The 21975-nt window shown below is 44.2% G+C and overlaps 1 protein-coding gene across 1 annotated transcript in view; it reads right to left on the bottom strand.

Annotated features, from left to right (window-relative positions):
- SPRED2 (sprouty related EVH1 domain containing 2) overlaps positions 1-21975 on the bottom strand; it is a gene marked incomplete at its 5' end in the record, with an annotated part of 63357 nt that overhangs the window by 6269 nt on the left and 35113 nt on the right. Inside the window, 3 exons of the mRNA XM_080341155.1 lie at positions 14695-14759; positions 17262-17430; positions 18721-18898. Coding sequence (XP_080197281.1) covers positions 14695-14759; positions 17262-17430; positions 18721-18898 — 412 coding nt within the window. The remainder of the gene's footprint in view (positions 1-14694; positions 14760-17261; positions 17431-18720; positions 18899-21975) is intronic.

Here is a 21975-nt window from a genome sequence, read left to right on the forward strand (position 1 = left end):
ATATGAAAGAGAAGAAAGATTCATCTCAGAACTGTGAACCAATACAATCTGCAGCAGCTTACCAGAAATCAGTTGCTGGAAGGAAATTATAGAGCTCTATCACTTGTAACTTCCAGAAGTGCTCTCAGCCAGCTAAGGCATTTGCAAGATTGGTGTCAAAAATACTTGTTGGTCAAGCAAGACTCTCTCTCACCTCTCCAAGATTTTAATGGTTACAGGAAGCAGGGAGGGCAAGGGGGAATAAAAGTATGAAGAAGTTGAACTAGTAGTTTTACAAGTAATGGTCCTAAAGGAATCAAAAACCTGTGGCAGCCTGGCCGTTGAAAAGCGCAAGCCCTCTACAAGCCAACCCGCTCTCTACTGCCACAACTCGCTTTGCTCATCTCCCCCGCCATGAAAACCTTCTCACTGTGTCACCTGTATCTGAGGGGACTGCTGATGTGCAGCATGGAAATGCAACACTTGGTGGGGGCTCCAGGTCCTGTCTTTACCAAGGCAGGCTTCTTCAACAGCAAAACCTTCCGTAGCACCTCCTGTGTTTACTTTGGGAAGCCTGGACATAGCATCATAGAATCATTTTGGTTGGAAGAGATCCTCAAGGTCATAACGTCCAACCATAACCTAACTCTGGCACTAACACATGTCCCTAAGAACCTCATCTACGTGTCTTTTAAACATCTCCATAGATGGCGACTCCACCACTTCCCTGGGCAGCCTGTTCCAGTGCTTGACAACCCTTTCTGTGAAGAATTTTTTCCTAATATCCAATCTAAATCTTCCCTGGCACAACTTGGGGCCATTTCCTCTCATCCTATCACTTGCTACTTGGGAGAAGAGATCAACCCCCTCCATGCTACAACCTCCTTTCAGGTAGTTGTAGACAGCAATAAGGTCTCCCCTCAGCCTCCTTTTCTCCAGGCTGAACAGCCCCAGTTCCCTCAGCCACTCCTCGTAAGATTTATTCATGTTCAAAAGGAGCCTATTGCCATCTTGTTGTCTGAAAAGACATCTCTGCCATCCCCAGGATGAGAAACCCAGTTCCGTCACCCATCCACAGCTTGAGGATAAGCCTGGAAAACATGATACTGGGCCATGTCCACCCTTCTCCTGGCCGTACCCAAGCGCCTCGGGCTGCTACCCTCTGGTGGTGTGCTCTGCCCCGGTGCCAGCCCTTGGGAGCCTTGGCACAAGCCAGCTCTTCTTCACTTGGCCCTTCTCGTTCACTGGAATAAGGGAAAACACAGCTGTGCTATCAGTACGGAAAGGAAAAAATGATAAAGTCAGTGAAGCAGTACATCAGGGTAGCAACAGCGAGCTAAGCGCCAATCTGGTTTATCTGTAAGAGCCTCTGCTGTTTATAAACTTCACAAAGAGGAAGCCTGAGAGCTATTTCAGATGCACAGCAAAGAAACTTCCACCTTTCCGAAGAAACTGAGATAAAATATAGTCTCCCAGAACTCCCTCAGCTTAATCTTGCCAGAACGAGTCTTTCCCCTCTAGCTTTTTTTTCTCTCTTTAAGCGTGGAGAGATATAGCACTTGAATTTCACAGAGCGAGGGAGAGCAAAAGTCCTAATTTTTGTCTCAAAACACCTCTTTCTCTCTATTAAAAAAAATTAGAAAGAGAAACAGTTGACATTTTCCATCCACCTCTAAGTGTGCTCTGCATACTCAGGACAGCCCACTTCAAAGGGGGCTTAAGTAATTTAAGTATTAAGAAAGGAAAAGGTTCAGTGTGAAAAATCTTTCAAGATGTGAGACTCCTGTCTTCTGAGCACAAGCTTTTAATTTGTCATGGCAAGATAAAGCCACAGAAGAAAATGCTTTTGTCAAATTCCTGTTTGTTGCCTGTCAATGAAGACAAGAAAGAAGCGGAATTGAAGAAAACCCCTTCCATACATTTTAGAAACGTTTTGACAGCCTCATTCACTGAGGACCGCTGGAGCTGAATCTAGTTCTGTGCGCTACCAGAGAGCCTGAAGGAAAAGCTTCACGTCAGATCATATTCCAGTACAGTTCAAAGACAAATTGGCTGTAAACAACCATTACAATAACCATAGGTTCAGATTCTTTATAAACCAGAACATGACTATGAATTTCTTAAATTTCTGGACTGTTTCCTAGTCACCACTTACACAAATACCAATATAAAGTGCAGAAAGCTAGCTAGTTTTACTCCTACCCTTTTTATTTTTTTAATGTTGTGGTTATAGCTTTTAGTGCCAGAAAGATGCTAGTGGCTCTGCTGTCTTAAGTCAGCAAAACTTAAGGAACATTTACAAGGATTTGGTGCACAACATCATCTCTATTAAGCTAATGCTAAACCTGCTCCTGGCACCACCGGTCAGTTCTCTATGGACAACAGATGTGGCTTAACAGCTCACTTTGAGGAGTAAAAAGAACATGTGAGGATCAGACCTGGGTAAATGACACGGCAAACACTCAGATGTGGTGAGGGGGAAACCTCAGTGAGATTTTCCTGTTTCACTACTTGCCAGTGATACGAGGTGTCAGACGCATCTCTGCAAAAACAAGCAATTGAACAGACACAAAAAGACAGGACCCCATTTTGCTCGGATTCAGTGCAGAACCAGAGACTACAAGTGGGTCCACATGACATTTCCTTCCCACGGGATAGCCCTTGTCCTGCCCTTACCACACCACCCGGCTCACATACTGCTTCAATGCAAGGAAAAGCCTTTGCATCAGGTACCAGGAAAACCAGAATGTTGTAAAGGGAAAAAATAACCCCAAACAAACCACAAGCCCCTGTTTCTGGGGCTGCTCTGCAGGCAGAACAGTGATCCCACAGCACAGGGGGTGAGATGTGGATGGCCCTGCCTACCCACAAGATGCTCATATCCTTGTCAATCTGGAGAGTCTCTCCATACCGGGACTACTATGTTGCCTTCTTCATTTCTGGAACTCCTCCTTGCTGTGGCCTGACTGGATTTCTCCACGCTGAGATCAGCTACATCACTTCAGGGGGATGTTTTTACCTAAACCTGCAAACTGTTTAAACCAACCAACTGCTTAAACCCACCCAGGGACAGGGGCAGGCTTTTCCTTTTTGCATAAAGGGTTCCGTTAATCTGTTTATGCCTCGGAAATGACACCCTGGTGCGGACTACAGCACTGTAGGGATGATCAGCTGCCCAGTATTTGTGTTTGTACAGCTCCAAAAAGATTAACAAAGTCTCCCTCCCCTAACAAGTAACATCAGCCACCTTATCACAGCTGCCCTCTGCTAAGGCCACGACAGACGGGCCATCGAGGCCTGTGCTGCTGTGGGGAGGTGACAGTCCCTGCTCCTCCCTCCCACCCGCCCCACCACCTGCTCTGTATGCACCCATGGGTGAAGAACCACAGAAATCCAGCCCAAAATCATCTTCATATCAGCTCCCTGACCCCAGTTGACCACCCGTAGAGACTTGTGCCCTGATGGCACAAGAAGGTCTCTAGGCAAAGCAAGGGGCAGAGATGGGAGGTCCAGAGGGGGAGGTGGGTACCAGCTCCTCTTTAAAGCTTTTTGTCTTTGACTTGCTTGTCATCAGCATAGCTGCACAATTAATTTGGAAAGCATTAGGTCCTAATTTTAAGGTGTTAACGGTGAACCTGGCATATCCGTGCTGCCAAAAAAGCTCTCCTTTTGCAAGAGGGGTAGAAATGCTAGGAAATAAAGGAGCAAAGCTCAGTCGGGGCGTGTTAAACACTGGACGTGCACAGGGGATGGGAAGAGCCTGAGCCGCTGCTGAGTGCAGCTGGAACAGAGATCTCTAAGTAACTCATGGCTGAATCTCTGTTCTTCCGTACAGTAGTTTCCAAGGGGTGGGGAGAGGAAGAAAATTACACCAGGGGCTGGGAAATGCTAATAAAAATTAGATTAGCTAATCTAAAAGAATTGGTGCACCTAATTCATCATTCATGTCTTTGTTATGTACAAATTCAACATTTCAGGCTCTAAACTCAGCCGTGTGCTCCTCCTATATGATATACCAGCTTACAAATGGAGGGGAAAACACAGTTAAATGCAAACTTCCCATAGACTGATATTTTAAGAAGTCAGTTAGGGGTCATTTATTCACACAGTCATGAGCATCCACATTATTTTAGCTGGAATTCATCACCAAAATAGAATCCAACAGCTGATGCGAACTTTTAAAATACCCTCTTCACATGCACTGCAAATATGTCAGGCTCCACTTAAAAATGCAATGGTACTTATTTACTTCTGCCTTTCCTTCTCCTTTTGCAGACAGAACCAGAGACAGATGAACTGCTTCCTATAATCACTTCTGATTTAATTTTCGTAAAATATTTACGAGATACAGGGCGAGCAGACCCTTAGCAAAACACATTAGGCAGGTGAGGGAAGGAAACAGGGCTATTTAGATGCAGTTGTTTATAATGCATTTCTGTACTGGGCAGAGGTCCATTTTGAGCTCCCTGGACTCTTATACTCTGTTATTTGCCCTCAGTCACTACCAAATATATGCCTGGGAGCAGAGGGAACACCATTCTGTGGTATTTTGTCAGTCAGAAGGTTTGTTGTTGTTGTTGTTTTCCTCTCTTTAAAGAGGTGAATGAGGGAGCCTGCTACTTTGAAGGAAAAAATAATTCTTGAAGCCTCACATAAAAGCACATTTCATTGTTTAGTTTTACCAAACTCCTCCTCTTCCTTCCCAAACTCTCCAAAAAAAGAAACTCCAAACAAAACCAAAACCAAACCAAAACATTTGAGAGGACGCAACCAAATTATGGTTAGACTGGCAAAACTCGGGTGCGCGCTACAAGCAGCCTGAAGTCTTATTTCTTTTCTACAAGACAACAGATTTGCCAACGTTTAAACAGTACGTGGAAATTATAGGCTCCCTCCCGAAGAGCAGGGCAACGTAGTCATTTGCCCTGCAGTTCTGACTCAGCCTCCTCCACATCACAGCCAAGACGGATGCTCCAGCTTGGCACCTGGGGCCAAATACTTTCCCCTCTTCTCCATTAAGCTGAGGCTGGGACACCGGAGCCGAGCGCAGCTTTGCCCGCTCACTGCAGCCCCACCACTGCTGCCGGGTTATGTGCCAGGTGGTGACTCGCTAATCCCTTTCTGCCCTGGCACGGGAAATTGTCAATCAGTGCTCTGTCCCCCAGCCAATGCTGCCTCTTTCCAACCGCATTTACACCCCGTGAGGGGTCCGCTCCTCCTGTCACCCCCAAATCCAATGTCCCCAGTGCCCCCTCCTGCAAGTGCTCCAGGACATTTTGTTCAGATGCAGCAGCAGGAGAGACTGCAGCTTACAAATATAGCTGCTTGTTGAAAGCGACTTCCTTAGGCTCTATACTTAAATAATGGAAAAGGCCATTTTCTGTCTTTGCAAAATTTTCAAAGACCATGCAGCTGAAAAAGGACTTCAAAGGTGAACTGCATAGCCCAGGGTAAAGAAGGAACCTAATGGAAAACTACAGTAATATCAACTACCTATTTTCAAGTTAAAAGCACAACATTTGGCCATAATACGCCCCCATCCACACCGCCTCAGCTATCCTGTCATCTCCTCCTTGTCTCAACTGAAGGATGAATTTCACGGCAGCAACACGAAGGAGGAAAACACCATAAATACTAAGCTAGGCTCAGCCAGAAGTGCAAGAACCCCCTTACTTGTACCACTGGCACAAGCACAAAGGTCTGCAGTGAAGCTGCCTTGCTGAAGGTGGTGTATCCCCAGCCAGGGGGTATGTGACAAATTTCAGATGGCATGATAAATACTAGCGTGGTGGTGGAGGTTTTTTAACAGCCCCGCTTTGCCCATCACTCTTACAGTTTCCTTTGAACCAGCACTTCTGCTTCCCCGGCCCTACAGCGAGCTGGCTCGAGGAGCTAAACCACCGGAAAAGTATTCGCTTTCTTTTATAGGGCTTGTTTTTGGTTCACTTCCCCGGGCTGGCTCAGCACGGGGTCAGCCATGCTGGTAAAAGGGGGATGGTGGGAGCCCCTCTCCGCTCCGCTGGCTCTCAGCGGTGCAAAGGCTAAAGAAGCATCAGTCGAGTTGCATCCCTCGGCTGTGGTTTCACATACGGCATTAAAATAACCCAGGCAACCCCACTCCCGCTCCCCAATACCAGCTCCGCTCTTGGCAAGCCTGTGCTGCAAAAGCAAGGTGGGGGCAATGGAGCTGGCTGGAAAATAACTTGCTTTTCACAGGCATTTTGCCTTAAATCAGGTCCCCTTTACAGAATACTGAAGAAACGCCTGGGGAGCCACAGCTGAACAAAAGCAAGGCCAAAACAAGAAGGCCACGAGCCCAGCTTGCCAGGCTCCGTGGACAAGCCAAGGTGGGCCAAGCCACCGCACTGCAAACATGGGGAAGACAAGAAGCACTTGCAAATGCTTGTCCTGGCTAAATGTGAGAGATCAGAGCGATGCAAAAGGAACAGCAAGTGGCTGCCTCTGGGGAGGAACAGCAAAGCCACCTTCAGCAAGGGGTCCCAAGGGTGGCTTTGTCATCAGCAAGCAATTCGGGCTCCCCATCTGGATGCTCATCTCCTGCATCCCCCCTTTACCTGGGCTGCTGCTACTGCCTCCAGGGCCACGAGCTAAGTCCAACTAGTAAAGTGATCCAGGTTAAAAAATAATCCTTTAAAATACAGTAAAAGAACAATAACAAATCTTCCCCCTTCATTTTACTGTACATTAAGAATGGGCAATTTCATCTTGGCTGTGTTTTGTTTCTGACACATTTGTGCCTTAAACACACAAATGCACCAAAGAATTCAGCTCCAGATGAATTAAAAGGGAACACACTCATCAACAGCTTCACACTTTAACTCATCACATAGTTCAAGTACATTATTACACAGCCAAATCATTTTTTTTGGAGCTGATTGCAAGTGTGAAATCGTGCTACAAAGTACACAGATCACAAATTCATCGGCTGGAACCCACAGCTAGGAAAGCAGCAGCCAATTCACCTTTGGACAAGGAATCCTGCAGGCAGGTGTGAGGGTGACCCTTCTCATCCTGAAGCCTCAGTTGACTGTATATTACAAGAAAACTGTTTTTCAGTAATCTGAAGATTACTTATATGAATACAAGTCGGATTATACATAATAATTAAATAGAGTATCAAATCGAAAGAGCCAGCACACTAAAATACGCCACCATATCATCATTTAAGCACAGAGAGAGGGAAAAAGGGGTATTAAAAATAGAAAGAAACTAACAAAAAACAACCTGACTAAAGTCTCTTTTGAACCGCTGGGGCAAACTGAATCAACCAAATACTGAACTGCTGCACAAATTACAACACTTAAGTTCTGGCAAGATACAGCTACAAGGAAACTTCCATCACAGCAGAAGATCGTATTTCAGTTTCCTGCAGGATATATCCCAATCCCAGTGCAGGACCAACTGTGTTTGTATGCGGGAACGGTACAGAGCCAGAAAATACACTGCAAAAATGGTCTTGAGAGGAAGAATTGTGACAAGAGAAATTGCTTACCCTCAGCAAAGCAGCTCAACACACCCAAATCACTGCTGTAATTAGCCACATAAAACTGACATGACGGTGAGATCTGTAATATCTGATAGCAATACAGGTATTTTCTGCTTAATAATTTGCTACTGAATGACAGACGCTTCTTGCTTTGTCTTCACGCAGACAACCCAAACACCTCAGGTTCTCAGTTGTCCAATTCTGCAGGACAATTTTCCTTTCGCAGGAAAGACCTGCTTCCCATATTTGAACTAACATGGGGGGGGCGAGTAAAAGAGTCACATCCTTTCTCTTGGGTCTGGTTTTGTAACAGCAAGCTCTTTTCTGCCCCCTTCACAAAGCGCACGTGGGTGACCGTGACAGAGCGAATTTCCAACCATGTTCCCATCACCTCCCTGCTGTGACTGTCGGACCCTCGGGAAGCGCTGCCATCCTGACTGGGTGATCCTGTCCTTGCCAGGGACTCAGGACACTGTGCGTGGTAAAACAACCAGACTTGTACAGTTTGGTTTAAAGAAAGAAAAAAAGTTTTATTGTTTTAAAGCCTTAGACTGAAATAGTGCCAAAAACCCTGAAGTTCAGTGCATTTGGGAACTTTGTTAAACTGTATATTCCTGATCTCAAGCAGGAAAAGCTGCTTTGTGCACCAGAGACTGACCCAAAAGCAAAAAATAATATGATTAATACAATAAAGCAATATATAAATAATGCAAGACCTCTACTTCCCTCTCCTTTCTTTTAAAGAATGCAAATAAAGCTTCATGTCTATCTTAGCTACCTCCCCTATCAGTTCCCCATAGCTCTTCACTTACATCTCGTGAATCTGTTATACACATAAGAATAAACAGATTTTATGTACTGTACACCACAGTAATTTTCTGATTTCCTCCTGTCCAGACAGGGTGCGGGCGAGCAAGGACAATCTATAGGCTGAAGTAGACAGTAATTGCCCCATCAGTTTTGAAGGACTTAAAGAAAAGAGCAGCTGCCACCACAGATCGCAGCAGTGATACCTCCATCTTGGTGACAATCGTATTCAATCATCAGAGCAACCACAGCTTGCTTGTATTGGTAGAAACGGCAAGAAAAATAAATGGGTTAGTCTCCAGCATAACTTAAAAGAAATAGGAGGTCCTAAAGGAAAGGGATAAACACAGCACTATAAAAAACCTGACGGCCAGAGAAGAACTTTCCACTTGACTTTCCCTACTGAAAAATCTCTTTGAGCATTTGTATCAATTCCCTTTGAGCGACATGAATTTGTTGCGGGCAAAACTAACCTGAAGAAAGGCAGAAAACAAACAAACAAAAAAAAGGAATAAAAAGAAGCTAGCCTTAAAATAGCTGGATATTCAGGGCTTTTCTTTATTTCAGTGGCATCTCTCCTGCCTCCTGACCCCTGGCATAAAAGCAGGAAGAATTCCACCGAAAAGCTGATACACCCCTGTATTGATGGGAGGGAGGAAGAAAGAGAGAAATCACACTATAGATAAAAAATGACTTCAGGCTCTGGGACTACCTTTGTAGCCAGTCTGCTGGAACAAATCAAGTCAGATTTCACAGCACTGAAGTGCGAAGAGCAAAAGCTGTGTTCAGACATGACGAACGGCTGCTAAGTTGGTGTTGCACTCACAGTGCAAGAGTAGGATGGGGATGCCCAGAGCACTGTGGATAACTTGCGAGTCACAACTATAAAAAAAAATACAAATAAATCTTAGTCCAGTTCATTGCTCAAATCCAGGAAAGGCTTTTTATTTTTTTGGAGGGAGGGATTTGAGCCTGCTGGTTTCTGCATGTGAATTTCTCTCTTCTTGGCAAGTACTTTTCTTTCTTTTAAAATGTGAATTAGAATAGCTGTGGTTTACAATGCAAGCCCAAAATCCAGACATGAGAGGATGTGGCTAGCAGCAATGAACCCTCCGGCCATACATGCTCAGCACAGCTGGCTGCTGAGCAGGAAAAATAACAGAGGTAAAGCCATCTAGTCACATCGCTGTGATGAGCCCCTTAATGGCTTTGCTCAGCCTTGCAGAGCAAACAAGGAAGGTTTGCTCATGGGGACAAGCAAAGCCCTGCACCGAGCTCTGCCCTTTTTCCTTTCTGTTACTCTAGTTTAGCCTTAAGAAAAAGGAAATTGCAGGCTCTTGCAGCTCCTCAGTCCCTGAGCGCAACTCATGAAAGAAATAAATCTTCTCTTACTCTCAGTAACAGCGTTTTCCATGGAGGGGTGGGACGAGGGATGCTCCAGCATCATGCAGAACTTACCAATATATTCCAAAGGAACTGGACTGGGTTGCTACGTGTCTGTTTTAAAAGAGCTACGGTGGTTCTTTAAAAGAACCATCTGAACATGAAACAACCACGCCAGCAAGAAAAATTAGATTTAGTGTTTATCTAACTAACATAAATTTTATAAATTTTAATAGTGAGGCTGTAACACGCTTGAGGCCCACATGGGAGATGAAAGTAGGGAAAAGGTTTAATGGAAAAGCAGCAGGGAGAAATCTGTTTTTTTAATTAGGAAAGCAGAAGAGATGCAAGGAGGACTGTAACGTTAACATCTGCCACAATCTGCACCGCTATGGCGGAGAACGGGTAATTGTGTCTGTCTCTTGAATGACTGTCAGCAGTGTCCAAAGCCACATGACAAACTCCTTAACTCAAACATCCTTGAGCACAGGAGTACACGTTCACGCCGAGAAAAAGGCATGAGGGGTTCAGGGTTGCTCCAGACATGCAACTTCATGGTGAAAACCTGAGTCCGAAGCCCGAGGAGAAAAGTGGCGGCAGCAAGATCTGTCCATGCCAACTCAGTGAAGCAGAAGAACATTTTCCCTGTCTTGTAGTTGGGCAACTGAGGCAAATAGGCTTTTAGCCAGGAGTCTGCAAGAGAAGCAATGGATCAAGTCTGGGTGTCTTGAAATGCAACCCTCAGCTCAGCCATGCACCTCTAGATCATGCCAGCTCTACCTGCAAGACTCTGCACGTCTCATTTTGAACAAAAACTAGGATTTTTAAAAAATCACAATTGATTACATGAAGCAGCTACGATTGTAACATACATTTCAAACTTAGTAAGGCCGAGTTTTGTTGTTTTCTCCTTTATGATCCTGTTAACCCAGAAGGGGGGCTGGAGTGATTTTTAGGTTCACAAACCAGAACTGACATGGGAGCTGTTGCCCGTCCTGCCAGTGGGTGTCTTCTTTAGTACTGAAGTGGGCACAAGGCTGCGGGTCTACCTCTAAACCACTAGTGGCATTTTAGGTGAACTGGTCATAAGGTTTCAGAATGAACGCCTCCGCTTTTTCAGATGGGTTGCTACAAGAGACCATTTCAGACACTCTGCAGATCCTGGAAGACATTGACCTTTTTTTCCTTGGACTCAACCCACATTTTCACTTCATGATCACATGGGATTATTAGCTGTAATCAAAAGTAAAAGTGTACATTAAGGAAAAAAATTTTGCACAAGAATTACGTGACAAATTTTGGGGTTGAGGAACTACAGAAAATATTCCCTCATTATTAAACGTTATTTCTGAAATGAATGTTAATTAAAGACGGCTGAAGGTGCAAGCTGGATGGATGAAGACAAACAGAACAATCTCAGATCGTTGCAAAGACAATGTTTCCCCCAATGGAGACAGAATGGATGGCTAGTCTTACTCAGATTGCATCTCTTGAGAGGACGATTTATAATGTACAAGACAGGAGAAATTTATTTGCTAACATATGGAAAACATTTATGGGCTCTACTGAGGATCTGGAATTAAAGAAACACAACTACGTATTGTGAAAACTTCTAAACGGAGATTCCATTTTAGAAATATGCATTTTCCCCTCAAGTCAGTGACACTTATTTCTATATGATTTTGCTTTCTTCCCTGTTATGTATGAATTTCAGAACAGAAGTTTGAATTGATTCATCTAGTTGCTGTGGGACTAATCCACAGGAAAATTATGAGCTGGCAAAGTCCTGTTTTTAAAGACACAACCCATGCTTCAGAACGATGGATGGGGAGCTTACACTGTAGGGATGGGGCAAGGTCCTGCTGCCCAAGTTATGGTCTTGGCACTGCAAGCCAGAGATGGGAGGAGATAAGTGACACCAGTGATGCTTCCAAAGCAAATGCTCACACAGCCACAGCTGCAGATAATTCACCCCCTTAAAAACAAATTAAAAAATACCTTCTGGTACAAGAAAATTATCCTCCATTAAGACTCACAAGATCATAGCCTGAGGGAGAGCTCTGCCTCTGGAGCAAACCCTCTCTTGCCCATGTAAATACCTTGCAGGATGCCTGGAAGGGTCCCGTGCTGGCAGACGCATAAATGACACAGATGATGTACGAGTTACATGCACAGAGACACCATCCCATTGAGCAGTATTGAGGCTAACAGGATCACGGACAGTAAAAAAGCCCCGTGTCAATCGCTATCCAACACTCATATCAGGCTCAGTGCTTATTTGTAACGAGGGCGGTTGTTTTAAAGCTGGTACCATTACACCGCTGCAAACGTCAGTGCTAACGTGCAAGATAAAGCCGGGGTGGCCAGCTGCAAAGCAGCGTAAGAAATGTGAAGTTTTGGACCGCTGGGGTTGAACAGATTGAAACATCTTCAAGGAGGGGCAGGACCTCAGGCCAAATATTTAACACAGCAGCGACGGCTGGGATTTTCAGAGACGGGTAAATGACTGATTAAATGACTCAATCATGCAGATGCTTATGAAAATTCTGCCGCACACAGTTAAGTTTATTCATGCATGTGTGGGAGAGAGGGAGGACTGTGAAGATTTTAATAACTACCTTAGGAAATAAAAAAAGAACGAATGTACTTTCTCTTTAAAACAGAGGCAAAAAAACCCCCAAGCCCTAAAAATCCACTTGTGTGGCTAGGGAAGAAGAGTTTACAGGAAAGTTGTAAGGGAGTTTCGTGTGCAAGGATGCCCAAATGAACTATTAATATGATACGCAAGTCAAAAAGAAGTGCAAAGAAAGAATGAAACAGAAGGGTAAAAATAAAACATATCGCAGCCCTATCAGTTTTTTCCAGTCTAAAACCCCTCCGTGCCTGTTATTTCTGGGTTACGCAGACTTCACATCCACCAGATAAATGGGAAGCTAAGAGCTTCAAAGAGCCTAAGGACTTCAGGAAAAGGACAGAATTCATCCTGGGAACGCAAAGAAGAAATACTGAGGAAAAAGGTGCTCCTAAAGCCTTATTTTTGGAGTACGACAACACATCAACCCTGACGTGACAGCTTGACCAACAGCACCACGCCAGCTATAACCACCCGTGACGTCCCTCTCACACTCCAGAGATCACAAGGACACGCAGAGAGCTGCCAGGCAGGGGACAGCCCTGCTGTGAACGTCCCCCGCACTCCAACAAGCTGCCGACCCCAGCTGAGCTTTCCCTCCTTGGTAATGCTATTGAGCAGCCTGCTCCTCCTTCTCCGCTCAGCATCCTTCCCATAAATATCTGCACGGCGGGGGGGTTATCTTTCACCTCCCCGGGGTCACATAGCGGGGAAAATAATCTATCCAAGTTTTGGCTCTTCACTTTGAATGCAGGGGTTTGAGTGATTCTAATGCAGCTGGAGCATCATTCAACTTTCTCAATGTAAAGCAACACCTACTTAAAGGCAAGAACTTATTCCTCCTGGTAAAAAACATCCTACGAGTTCAAAAAAATCAACACTCAACCACAAGATCGAGGTTGTGGAGAAATACAGGAGCACTCCCAGGTCTCTAAATGTCAGCTGGTTGGATCTTCGCAAAAATATCCTTTCCTATTTCCCCCAGGCTATTTTTCATTGCTTTAACACCAAGTATTTTCCTTATATTATATGATTTCCACATCTAACTCAGTGAGATCTGTCACACACCCACCCAAGCCACATTTGAACAGTCGTCCCCTTTCTGATGAGCACAGAAAAGCTGCACGCAAGTTCAGCACAACATCCAGCCCCCGGCATAGCAGCTCACCTGGTGAATTTGGGGACAAAACAGCATAAATTGATAATGTGCTCTGGCTCCAGTGGTGCCTTCCCCCGTCCCAGCCCACCCCAGTGCCCATAAATCACTTCTGGCAGGTAGTTGGGAAGCAGCTGCTAATGACAGTTTTGCTGCGGAGTGCAGGAAGTCACCTTTTCACCCTGCCTGCTGTTGTTTGTCTCCCGGAGCCGTGACAAAAGGACAGATCCGGACGACGTGCCAGTCGGTGGGAGGATCTGGTCAAAACGCGGCAGGGAACCTGCCCCGGTCCCACAGTGGTGGAACATCATCCTCAAAAATACCTTTTGGCTTCGTGCACTTATCAGTGCCTGTTTACAAACGGCCTGATGCCCGTCCTCAGTTTTCCCTCATTCACCCTAAAGATGCAGGGAAGCATCCCAAAGACGACTTTAATCGAGTTTGCTGTGCCTGCACCACGGGACAAGAAGGCCATTTATAATATAACTAACGCGTGTACATGTGTGCGTTTGCAATCAGAGCTGAGCAAATAAATTTAATAAGACAAAATATGGATTGTGAGTGTAGAATATCCATGACTGGATTTCAATTTCATCTGACATCTCTTTTTCCCTCTTTTCAAGTGTGCACATGTAGTGGAGACAGTAGCTGCTTCTCTTTCAGAAAAGCCCCAAAACACAATTTTGACATTACCACAAATTAAATACGAGCAACTCACTTCTACTTAAGCCACTGCTGGTTAAGTAGATAGCAGGCTACTGCGCCTTCCTCCAGATGAAAAACTCTTGTTTGAAATTTCTACATTTCATGCACAGGCAAAACACTTTTAAAGTTGGCTTAACTACAGCTCAAAATCTCATTTCCTTGATTATGCACCTGAGTAGCAGCCACTTACTTGGGGTAAGCTTCTTAAGGACAGACAGAAAGGTATTAAGAGGTGTGTACATCACTCAGGCCAAGCCATACGAAATGTGAGAGCTATTGTTCACTCACTTCTAGCTCTGACAACACCTGCTCTGCCATGCTTTTCACGTGGAGACAGGAGGCCAACAGAAACCCAACGCTTTATCTTCTATAGACGATACACTTCCATCAAATAGAACACACCCACTGGCCAAACACCATGAGGGCTGGAAGCCAACCCCAAGGCACGAGAAGAAAAACCCTATTCCAGCCTGACCCTGTAATACGGAGTGTAAACGAGAACCAGCTCGGGTGAGATGTACTTACTGTGAAGACATCATCATCGCCAACCTCGGCCTCGTTGTGAAGTGTTGACGAGGAAGTCGTAGACCCTAGAGAAACAAAAACAAACCAGCTTTTTAAACCCAGGACATTTCTATGCAACTTTTTATTAGGTGGGTAAACATTTGGATTCTCACAGGTTTGTATGTTGTAGGTGTGTAAAAGAGCAGCTTAAATTAAGGAAGAAAAAACCCAACTGCTGGTAGCTGGTTTGGAAAGGTAAAATCTGAAAGTGCTTCTTGATGCGCAACTGCATGGTTGCCAGTGCTAATTAACCATGTTAAAAATAGCAGTTAACATTTCCAATTACAGAAGACTTTCATTCCTGAAGAACAGTAAAGCTACATACTAATCAGTACTTAAACCAGATATTCAGCTGTCAAGAAAGCATATATAAGTTATTCTTCACACATTCCCTAAGTCTGGGGGGAAAATGTCTTTTTATTACACATATATATATAAAAAAAACCCTCACTTTGACAATGAAGAGTTAGATTTGTTTTTTTAAGTTGTTATATTTTGTAAAGGTCTTCTCTGGTAATCAGCTATGTCTTAAGAGAACCACCACATAAGCAGAGTATTTGAAAGGAAATGAAATGTGTAAATACCATAGGTAAGAACAAGATATTTGGGTGCAGTTCTTATTAATTACATGGTAATCGTCTGGAGAAGCGGGAAATCACACTAAAAAAAACACCAACTTTCTTCCAAGCTTTTTTTTTTTTTTTAATGTAAACCCACTGCTATACTGAATTAGGGCCCCATCACATCTCTAACTAAAATAGTTGAATGGTTTGTACCACTTTCATTCTGGAATCTTTTAAAATAATGTGCTTTATACAACGCCATCCACACCAGCCTCGGCTGCTCTCAGTTGGACCATCACAAAGATGTGCAGAGCTAAGTGCGAAATCCCACTTAAAACACTAAGTAATGTGAAAATATCTGTGCCATTTGCTACATTAGCTTTAAAAGTGAAAAAATCCAGACACTCTACATTCCTGTACTTGTGCACAAAACTTCTATACTTCTCATGCTACGGGGAACAAACTATCGGTATAATAATAATAATAATATTAATGAAGCAGTGATTTCACGAAGTCGTTTGGAATGCCCATGGTTTGTTGTGCTTAAGAGTACCCGCTAAATTGGATGAACTACATGAACAAAAAAATGAATGATAAATTAAATCCGCTGCCCGATGCTGTGCGTGTATGAGCCATTTATTGTTTTTCATTCAGAAAGCCTTATTTGGAAGTTAAGGATGAACACATTTATGAGGATCAGTCCGTGCTGTTAATGGGATAAATATAGATTTGCTGATTTTGAAGTATCTGGGATAGAGCAGAGCTTGATTTTAAACACCTCCACTGTAAAATGGAACAGAAAGAGCAGAACAGGAGTTTCCATGTACCAGCATCTCCAAAATACTACTCGATACAGCTGCGTTATCGCCTCCTTGAACCTTCACGCAGTCCTGTGCCACTTACATAAAATATCGCTTTTATAACTCAAAATGCCTCCCAGTTTCAACAAGCAAGAAGAGAAAAAGGGCTGCTGTAACTTCTTCATGTTAATGACACATGAAAAAGCAAATGAATAACTAGTTCAGAAGATCCTTCCTCCAGCTGATTTACCAGGAAAGAGCCCTGGGGGATTTATTTCTCTCCCAGTATCTACCACTTCCATGTTAAAGCAAAGACAGGGCACCAAAAATATTAAGGTGTCTTATGGAGCTAATGTCCTCAAAAATAATACACATCTGTACATATATTTTAAACTAGTGTCCTCCAAAAATAATACCATCTGTTTATAAAAGTACCTGGTCACACCGAGTGAGAAGGAAAAAGGCTTTGGACCACTAAGTCCCTATGTAAAGTGGCACAGTTTAAAAAACAAATATCAAGAAAAAAAACATGAAGACTCAAATGTTCAAATTTAATTAAAATAAAGCACTATTGAATTAGAGCTGTATTATGATTGCCTGACTGCAATGAAATGTGAAAAGGAAAAATTTATGACAACTTCAAAGCACGGACAGAATCAAAACATAAAAACCAAAAAAGTCTTCAAGAACTACCATTCAACTAAGCGGACGCAGACAAAATTAATTACTGCAAAGAAACAAAAACAAAACAAAGCTTTATTCAACTCCAGGCAGGAATTCATACCATGATTTAACAAAGACTCAGACGAGATTCGGCTGCATATAAAGAAGAGCCTGGGCTATTTGAGTTGCCATCACTAGTGTGAAACCCAAGTTTATAAAAAACCAAAAAGCAGTAATAACAGACTCAATGATAATTAAAGGGGGAAGTCTGGACAGACCAAGCCACATAGGATTGGAAAATACTTGGGCTGAAATCCCTTCTCACCTCAAGGGATGAGAAAACTCAGTTCTTAAAGTCAGCTGGGGCTTGCTCAGCATGGACATGTGCACAAGAGACGTCCAAGCCCAAGAACTGATTTTAAACCCATCCCTCTTCCCAGCTCTGTGCGTGAAACCCGCTTCCCCACTCTTGCAAGGGTCCAGGTGGCTGCCGGCGCGGTACCTTCAATGAGGTCCTCGATGGCTTTCCTCACTCCTCTGTCGAAGGCTCGAGCGTCGGCGGGGCTTTGAAAAGTGAGCCCGAACTTCCTGTTGTCGACTTTCCAGTGGTGGAAGGTGGGGTTCGCCTTCGTGTACACCAGGTCCTTCTTCACAAAGCACTCCAGCACCACCTGGGAGGGCACGAGCCCCAAAAGAAGAGCAAAGTCACTTTTCCCACCCCAAGGACACAGCCAGCACAGTCTCGGCCCAAACTCAAAAGCAAGCCAAGTCACGCCTCGCGTAGGGGAACATCCTTCCCTACCAAACGATGACTAATAAACACCAGACACTGTAATTGTTCTCATAACCATCGCACATTCAGCTTTTGCTTGTGCTTTGAGTATAAGCCTATGCTAGACCTCAGTGTGGCACATGTTACAGGTAGCGGGGGGTCAGATGGAGGGAGAACCTCTTCCCTCAATGATTTTGCTAAACATAAATTTCATCTACCAGCAGCAGATTTAGGAGGTGCTAAAACCTTGCCCCAACCTTTTTTCTCTCCCTCACCCCTAGGCAGGCACTTATCTCAAGTTTTGCTGTGCCCAAAACCATGTCTAGCTCAGGGAGAATGGGAATGGTCTACCTCATTCCCTCAAAAACAAGCATGGCTCCAAAATATCCTGATCAAAACAGTATTGCAAAAGACAAGCTGTATTCGAAATAGCTTTAAAATTGCTGTTTTTTTGAAAGCAAGATAATTTCCGACTCAAATAATGCAATTTTGTTTTTCCCAAAAACTGTATTCCCTGAGCCTGTGCAGGGGAGGTATTTTTTTAAGCTAGCCCATCTCTTCACCAGAGCAAATTTCAGAAGAATCAAATATATAGAAACGAGATAACAAACTACACCATCTAAAACAGACCCTGCAAAAATGGAAAAGGCTTTATTAATTTGATTTGTGTCAGGAAAGGAGAGAGTTCATTTTTAGATAAACAGCTACCAGGAGAAGCTGAGTGCATCAATTCATAAGAGACAACTTGTCTTCATATTCTCACTCTGCTCGTTCAAACCTTGAACGGCACGCAGCATAAATAATTCATGGCTGTTTTAAAGGCTCGCACTGCATTACTCAGTGCAATGTGACTGGCTTCATGGGTTCTTTACACTTCAATTCACTTCTCACATACCTCTGCTAGGTCTTAGGAAAAAAAAATAACAGGCCCTTTTTCAGTCATCAAAAGGGGTATTTTGCATGGGGGTTGACAATTTACCTGCTCCTTCCAGGTGGAAGCACGACAACCTAGACAGCAAAAGATGGCAATTCTGGATGAGGATGGCTTTGCTTTGTCCAATCTGGTACTATTTGCATATGCTTGTTCTTTGTGTTTTTTAAAAAAAAACTTGCACAAGAATACAATAGCAACAGATTTGGGATAATTCTCATTATAAGAACAGACAAAAGTTAAATTAAGTTCTATTACCAGTTTGTCTTTCTGCCTTTCACCATGGATTAGAAATCCACTTCTTCCATTGCCCTCCGGGTACGTGACCTTGCAGACGCCAACTCTACTGAGACCGCCTCCTTCTTGCGGCAACCATCCCCCACTGGAGTCATCTCGGGTCATAACCACAGCTTTGACTCGCACAATATAGCTGTCACTGCAATGGTAACAAAACAAAAACAAAACTTTTTGTGAGCATCACATGGTCCCATCAGAGCATTTTTCTTGAGGGTTGTATTTAGTCAGCACTGGTCCGGTCCCAAAGCAAGAGTTTCTGCCCAGGATGGAAAATCCACCTCCATGGCGGGTGGTCTTGACTGTGCAAGCCACCACAGGAAAGAGACCCATCAAGAAATAGCCCTGCTGAATCTCCAAATACCAACATACAAATCAAACAATCCACGGTCCCAGACACCCTTTCCCTCATGCACCTGGAGATGGAGACTAAGAGAGGAGGGTGAGCCAGGCAGCACCCCAAGGCCACCACCTACAGGGGATGCATTGGGGCATCAGGTCTTCAAGGTGCTGGGAAGAAATTGTGGAGCTCAAATAACCCATGAACAAAGTGTTTTAAGGTTTTTGTGATCAAATTAGCAAAGTGGGATTTGGAAGATGACAAATTCTTCCACAAATGGGCCAGCCTTGAGGGAAAAACCCCACAAGCATAGCTCCATCTGGTACCTCAGACAAAATGAGATGGGAACCATCTCGGCTTAGGTCATCAGGACCACACCATATCCCTAAAACGCCTCCCCCAGCATTTCAAGAGGCTTTCAAAGGCGGCACATCACAACCTCACAAGAAGCCATTATGGAAGCAACTGAGAGATATGGGAACAATCCAGGTGCCCACTGCAAGGGGTCATCAAAAGAGCCCCCACAGCAGGAGGCTCCACTTCCCCAGGCCTCTTCCTGTACCATTTCCACGGAGCATTTGCTCCAGCATCTACGGGGGACATCACCAGGGAGGGGTGTCATTTGGGAGAAGAAAGGTGACTAAAGGACATCATCAAAAGCCATGCACCTTGCATGGGATATGCAACAGACTCCAAGCTAAAATACATTTTCCCCACTCCAGAGCTGCTGGGAGATACCAAAATTAGCTTCCCCATCCTCATGCTGCTGCTGAGTTCCAGCTCGGTGGAACCTGTCACGTGTTAGACATCGATTAACCCAGTGACTGCTGAGGAACAGCGGTGACAGCTGTGACGCCGTCACGTGGAGGTCACCCCGGCATGGTCAGACATCAACCACGTGCAACCACAGCACCGCCGGCTGCCGATACACATCAGCGCCCACAAAGGTCCTGCGAGGGCACCCAAACCCGGGCAAAACAAGGAATGTCAACAAAGGCCAAGAAAAGCAATGCACAAAGAAAACTGCCTGGGAATCGTCCATCTCCAGGACACCAAGTCAGCTCATCAGGAGGAAGCTCAACCTGTAGAGGGCTTGTGGGGGGTCTATGGCGGGTTCGTGAATTCCCTGATGGAGCACATGGGAACAGAAATTAGCCTTGAGAATATTAAGGCCTACCAGTGAGAAAGATGGGAGTAAAGGAGCATCCGGAGATGTTAGGGATGTACCCATGAGAGAGAAGGGAGTAGAAGAGTAACATTGATGACAGCAAAATTAGCCAATGAGATGTTACTGCTGTAACTTGTAACTAATAGTGAAGAGACACATGAATTGGTAAAACTGTATAAAAATGCACCTGTGGCAATAAATGGCATCTACTGCTTTCATCCTGGAAGAACTTGGTCTATGTTGTTTGTCCATCTCAACCACGACAAGAGCTCCAGGAAAAGGCTTTTCAAAACAACAGGTATCACCCCTTAGGGAAAAGAAACTCCTCCTTGAGGAAAGCTCCATGTCCAGGTATTTTCCCAGCATCCTGTGCAACATGACAAGAGAATTGGCCCTTTCCATCCAAAATTACAATAAAGGCAGCAGTTGCTTTCTTCATCCTGCACCAGGTAAAACTGCCTCTTGTTTTCAGACGTTATTTTTGCATCACTTCTGTAATCTGAGTGGTATGTATTTGAAGTCCAAGTTCCCCTTTCTCTAATATGACCAGATTTTATTTAATAACTAAGCAAGCAACCTCACGCACCCCATCCGAAGGCAGTTTTGAGCACAGACCACACGAGGCAACAAGCATCTTCTGGGCGGAGGTACCTGGGATCTGCTAATCCCTTCTGCAGCAGGACAGATCTTGCAAAACACACGCTGCCATTTTGCCTTCAATGGTTTTATTTTGTGGACATGCCAACTTTCTCACCAGACCTATGTGATGAAGGCAGTATGTAGATGCTGAAGGTTCATTCCCCTATCGCTTCAAGGACTTTGCACTGGCTGATAAAAAGCTTTTTAGCACACTCCGATATGCAGCCCACACCACAGCTGACACATACAAGGCACTCACAGAACTGAGAAACAACATTTTTAAGAATATTTCTGTTCTTGAGGCCTTAAAGCAGCATACTGGTACAGGCGACAGCATCTATAAATGGATCCAGTTACCTTTTTATTTTCTAATGAAAACCTCTTTCTAGATTTTACTGGTGGCACCTTTAATCTCCTGGCTTCCTGATACTCAGAATTCAGCAAAATACTTCAGCTTATTTCCTACTGTGCAAGACTTGAGCCGCTCCCATCCAAGACAAATCTTTGTCTTCTTCTCTCTACCTTTCCCATATGGTAAGGATTAGCAATTAACAGATAAAGAATAACGAAAGCCAACTATACCTTTCCATCTAGTTCTCCTGTTCCCCGAAGATCCTTTCTGGACTTATTTTTCACTCTTCTCACTTTTGGGGAACTCCCATTAAATTTCAAGCTCTCTTCTGAAGTCAGAGCTGTTCAATACAACCATCCTTCCCACCCCTCCTGCAAAAGTCATCCACACAAACTGCTACTTCTCCTTCCACGCTTGAAAATACAGCTGGCAATACATCTTCCTGCGGGATTTACCACTTGCATTCACGGCAGCAACCGGAGCCTTCAGCTGTCCCAAAAGTAACGCTGTCTTCAGTTACTTTGCTGCAGGAATCCTCCACTTAAAGGAAAACTAAGAAAGCAGCAGCTGCTCGGTACTTTGTGATTTCTACCAATTATTTGCGTGTTTCCATCACCTCTCAGTGATTTCTCTAGGCTCATAATTAAGTTTGAATACTAGTGGATGCCTACATGTTAAATTTAGGTGTCTTGACTACTCCCCTGCCCATTATACCCACTA

This window comes from Nesoenas mayeri, assembly GCF_963082525.1.
Source record: "Nesoenas mayeri genome assembly, chromosome: 3".
Taxonomy (NCBI): domain Eukaryota; kingdom Metazoa; phylum Chordata; class Aves; order Columbiformes; family Columbidae; genus Nesoenas; species Nesoenas mayeri.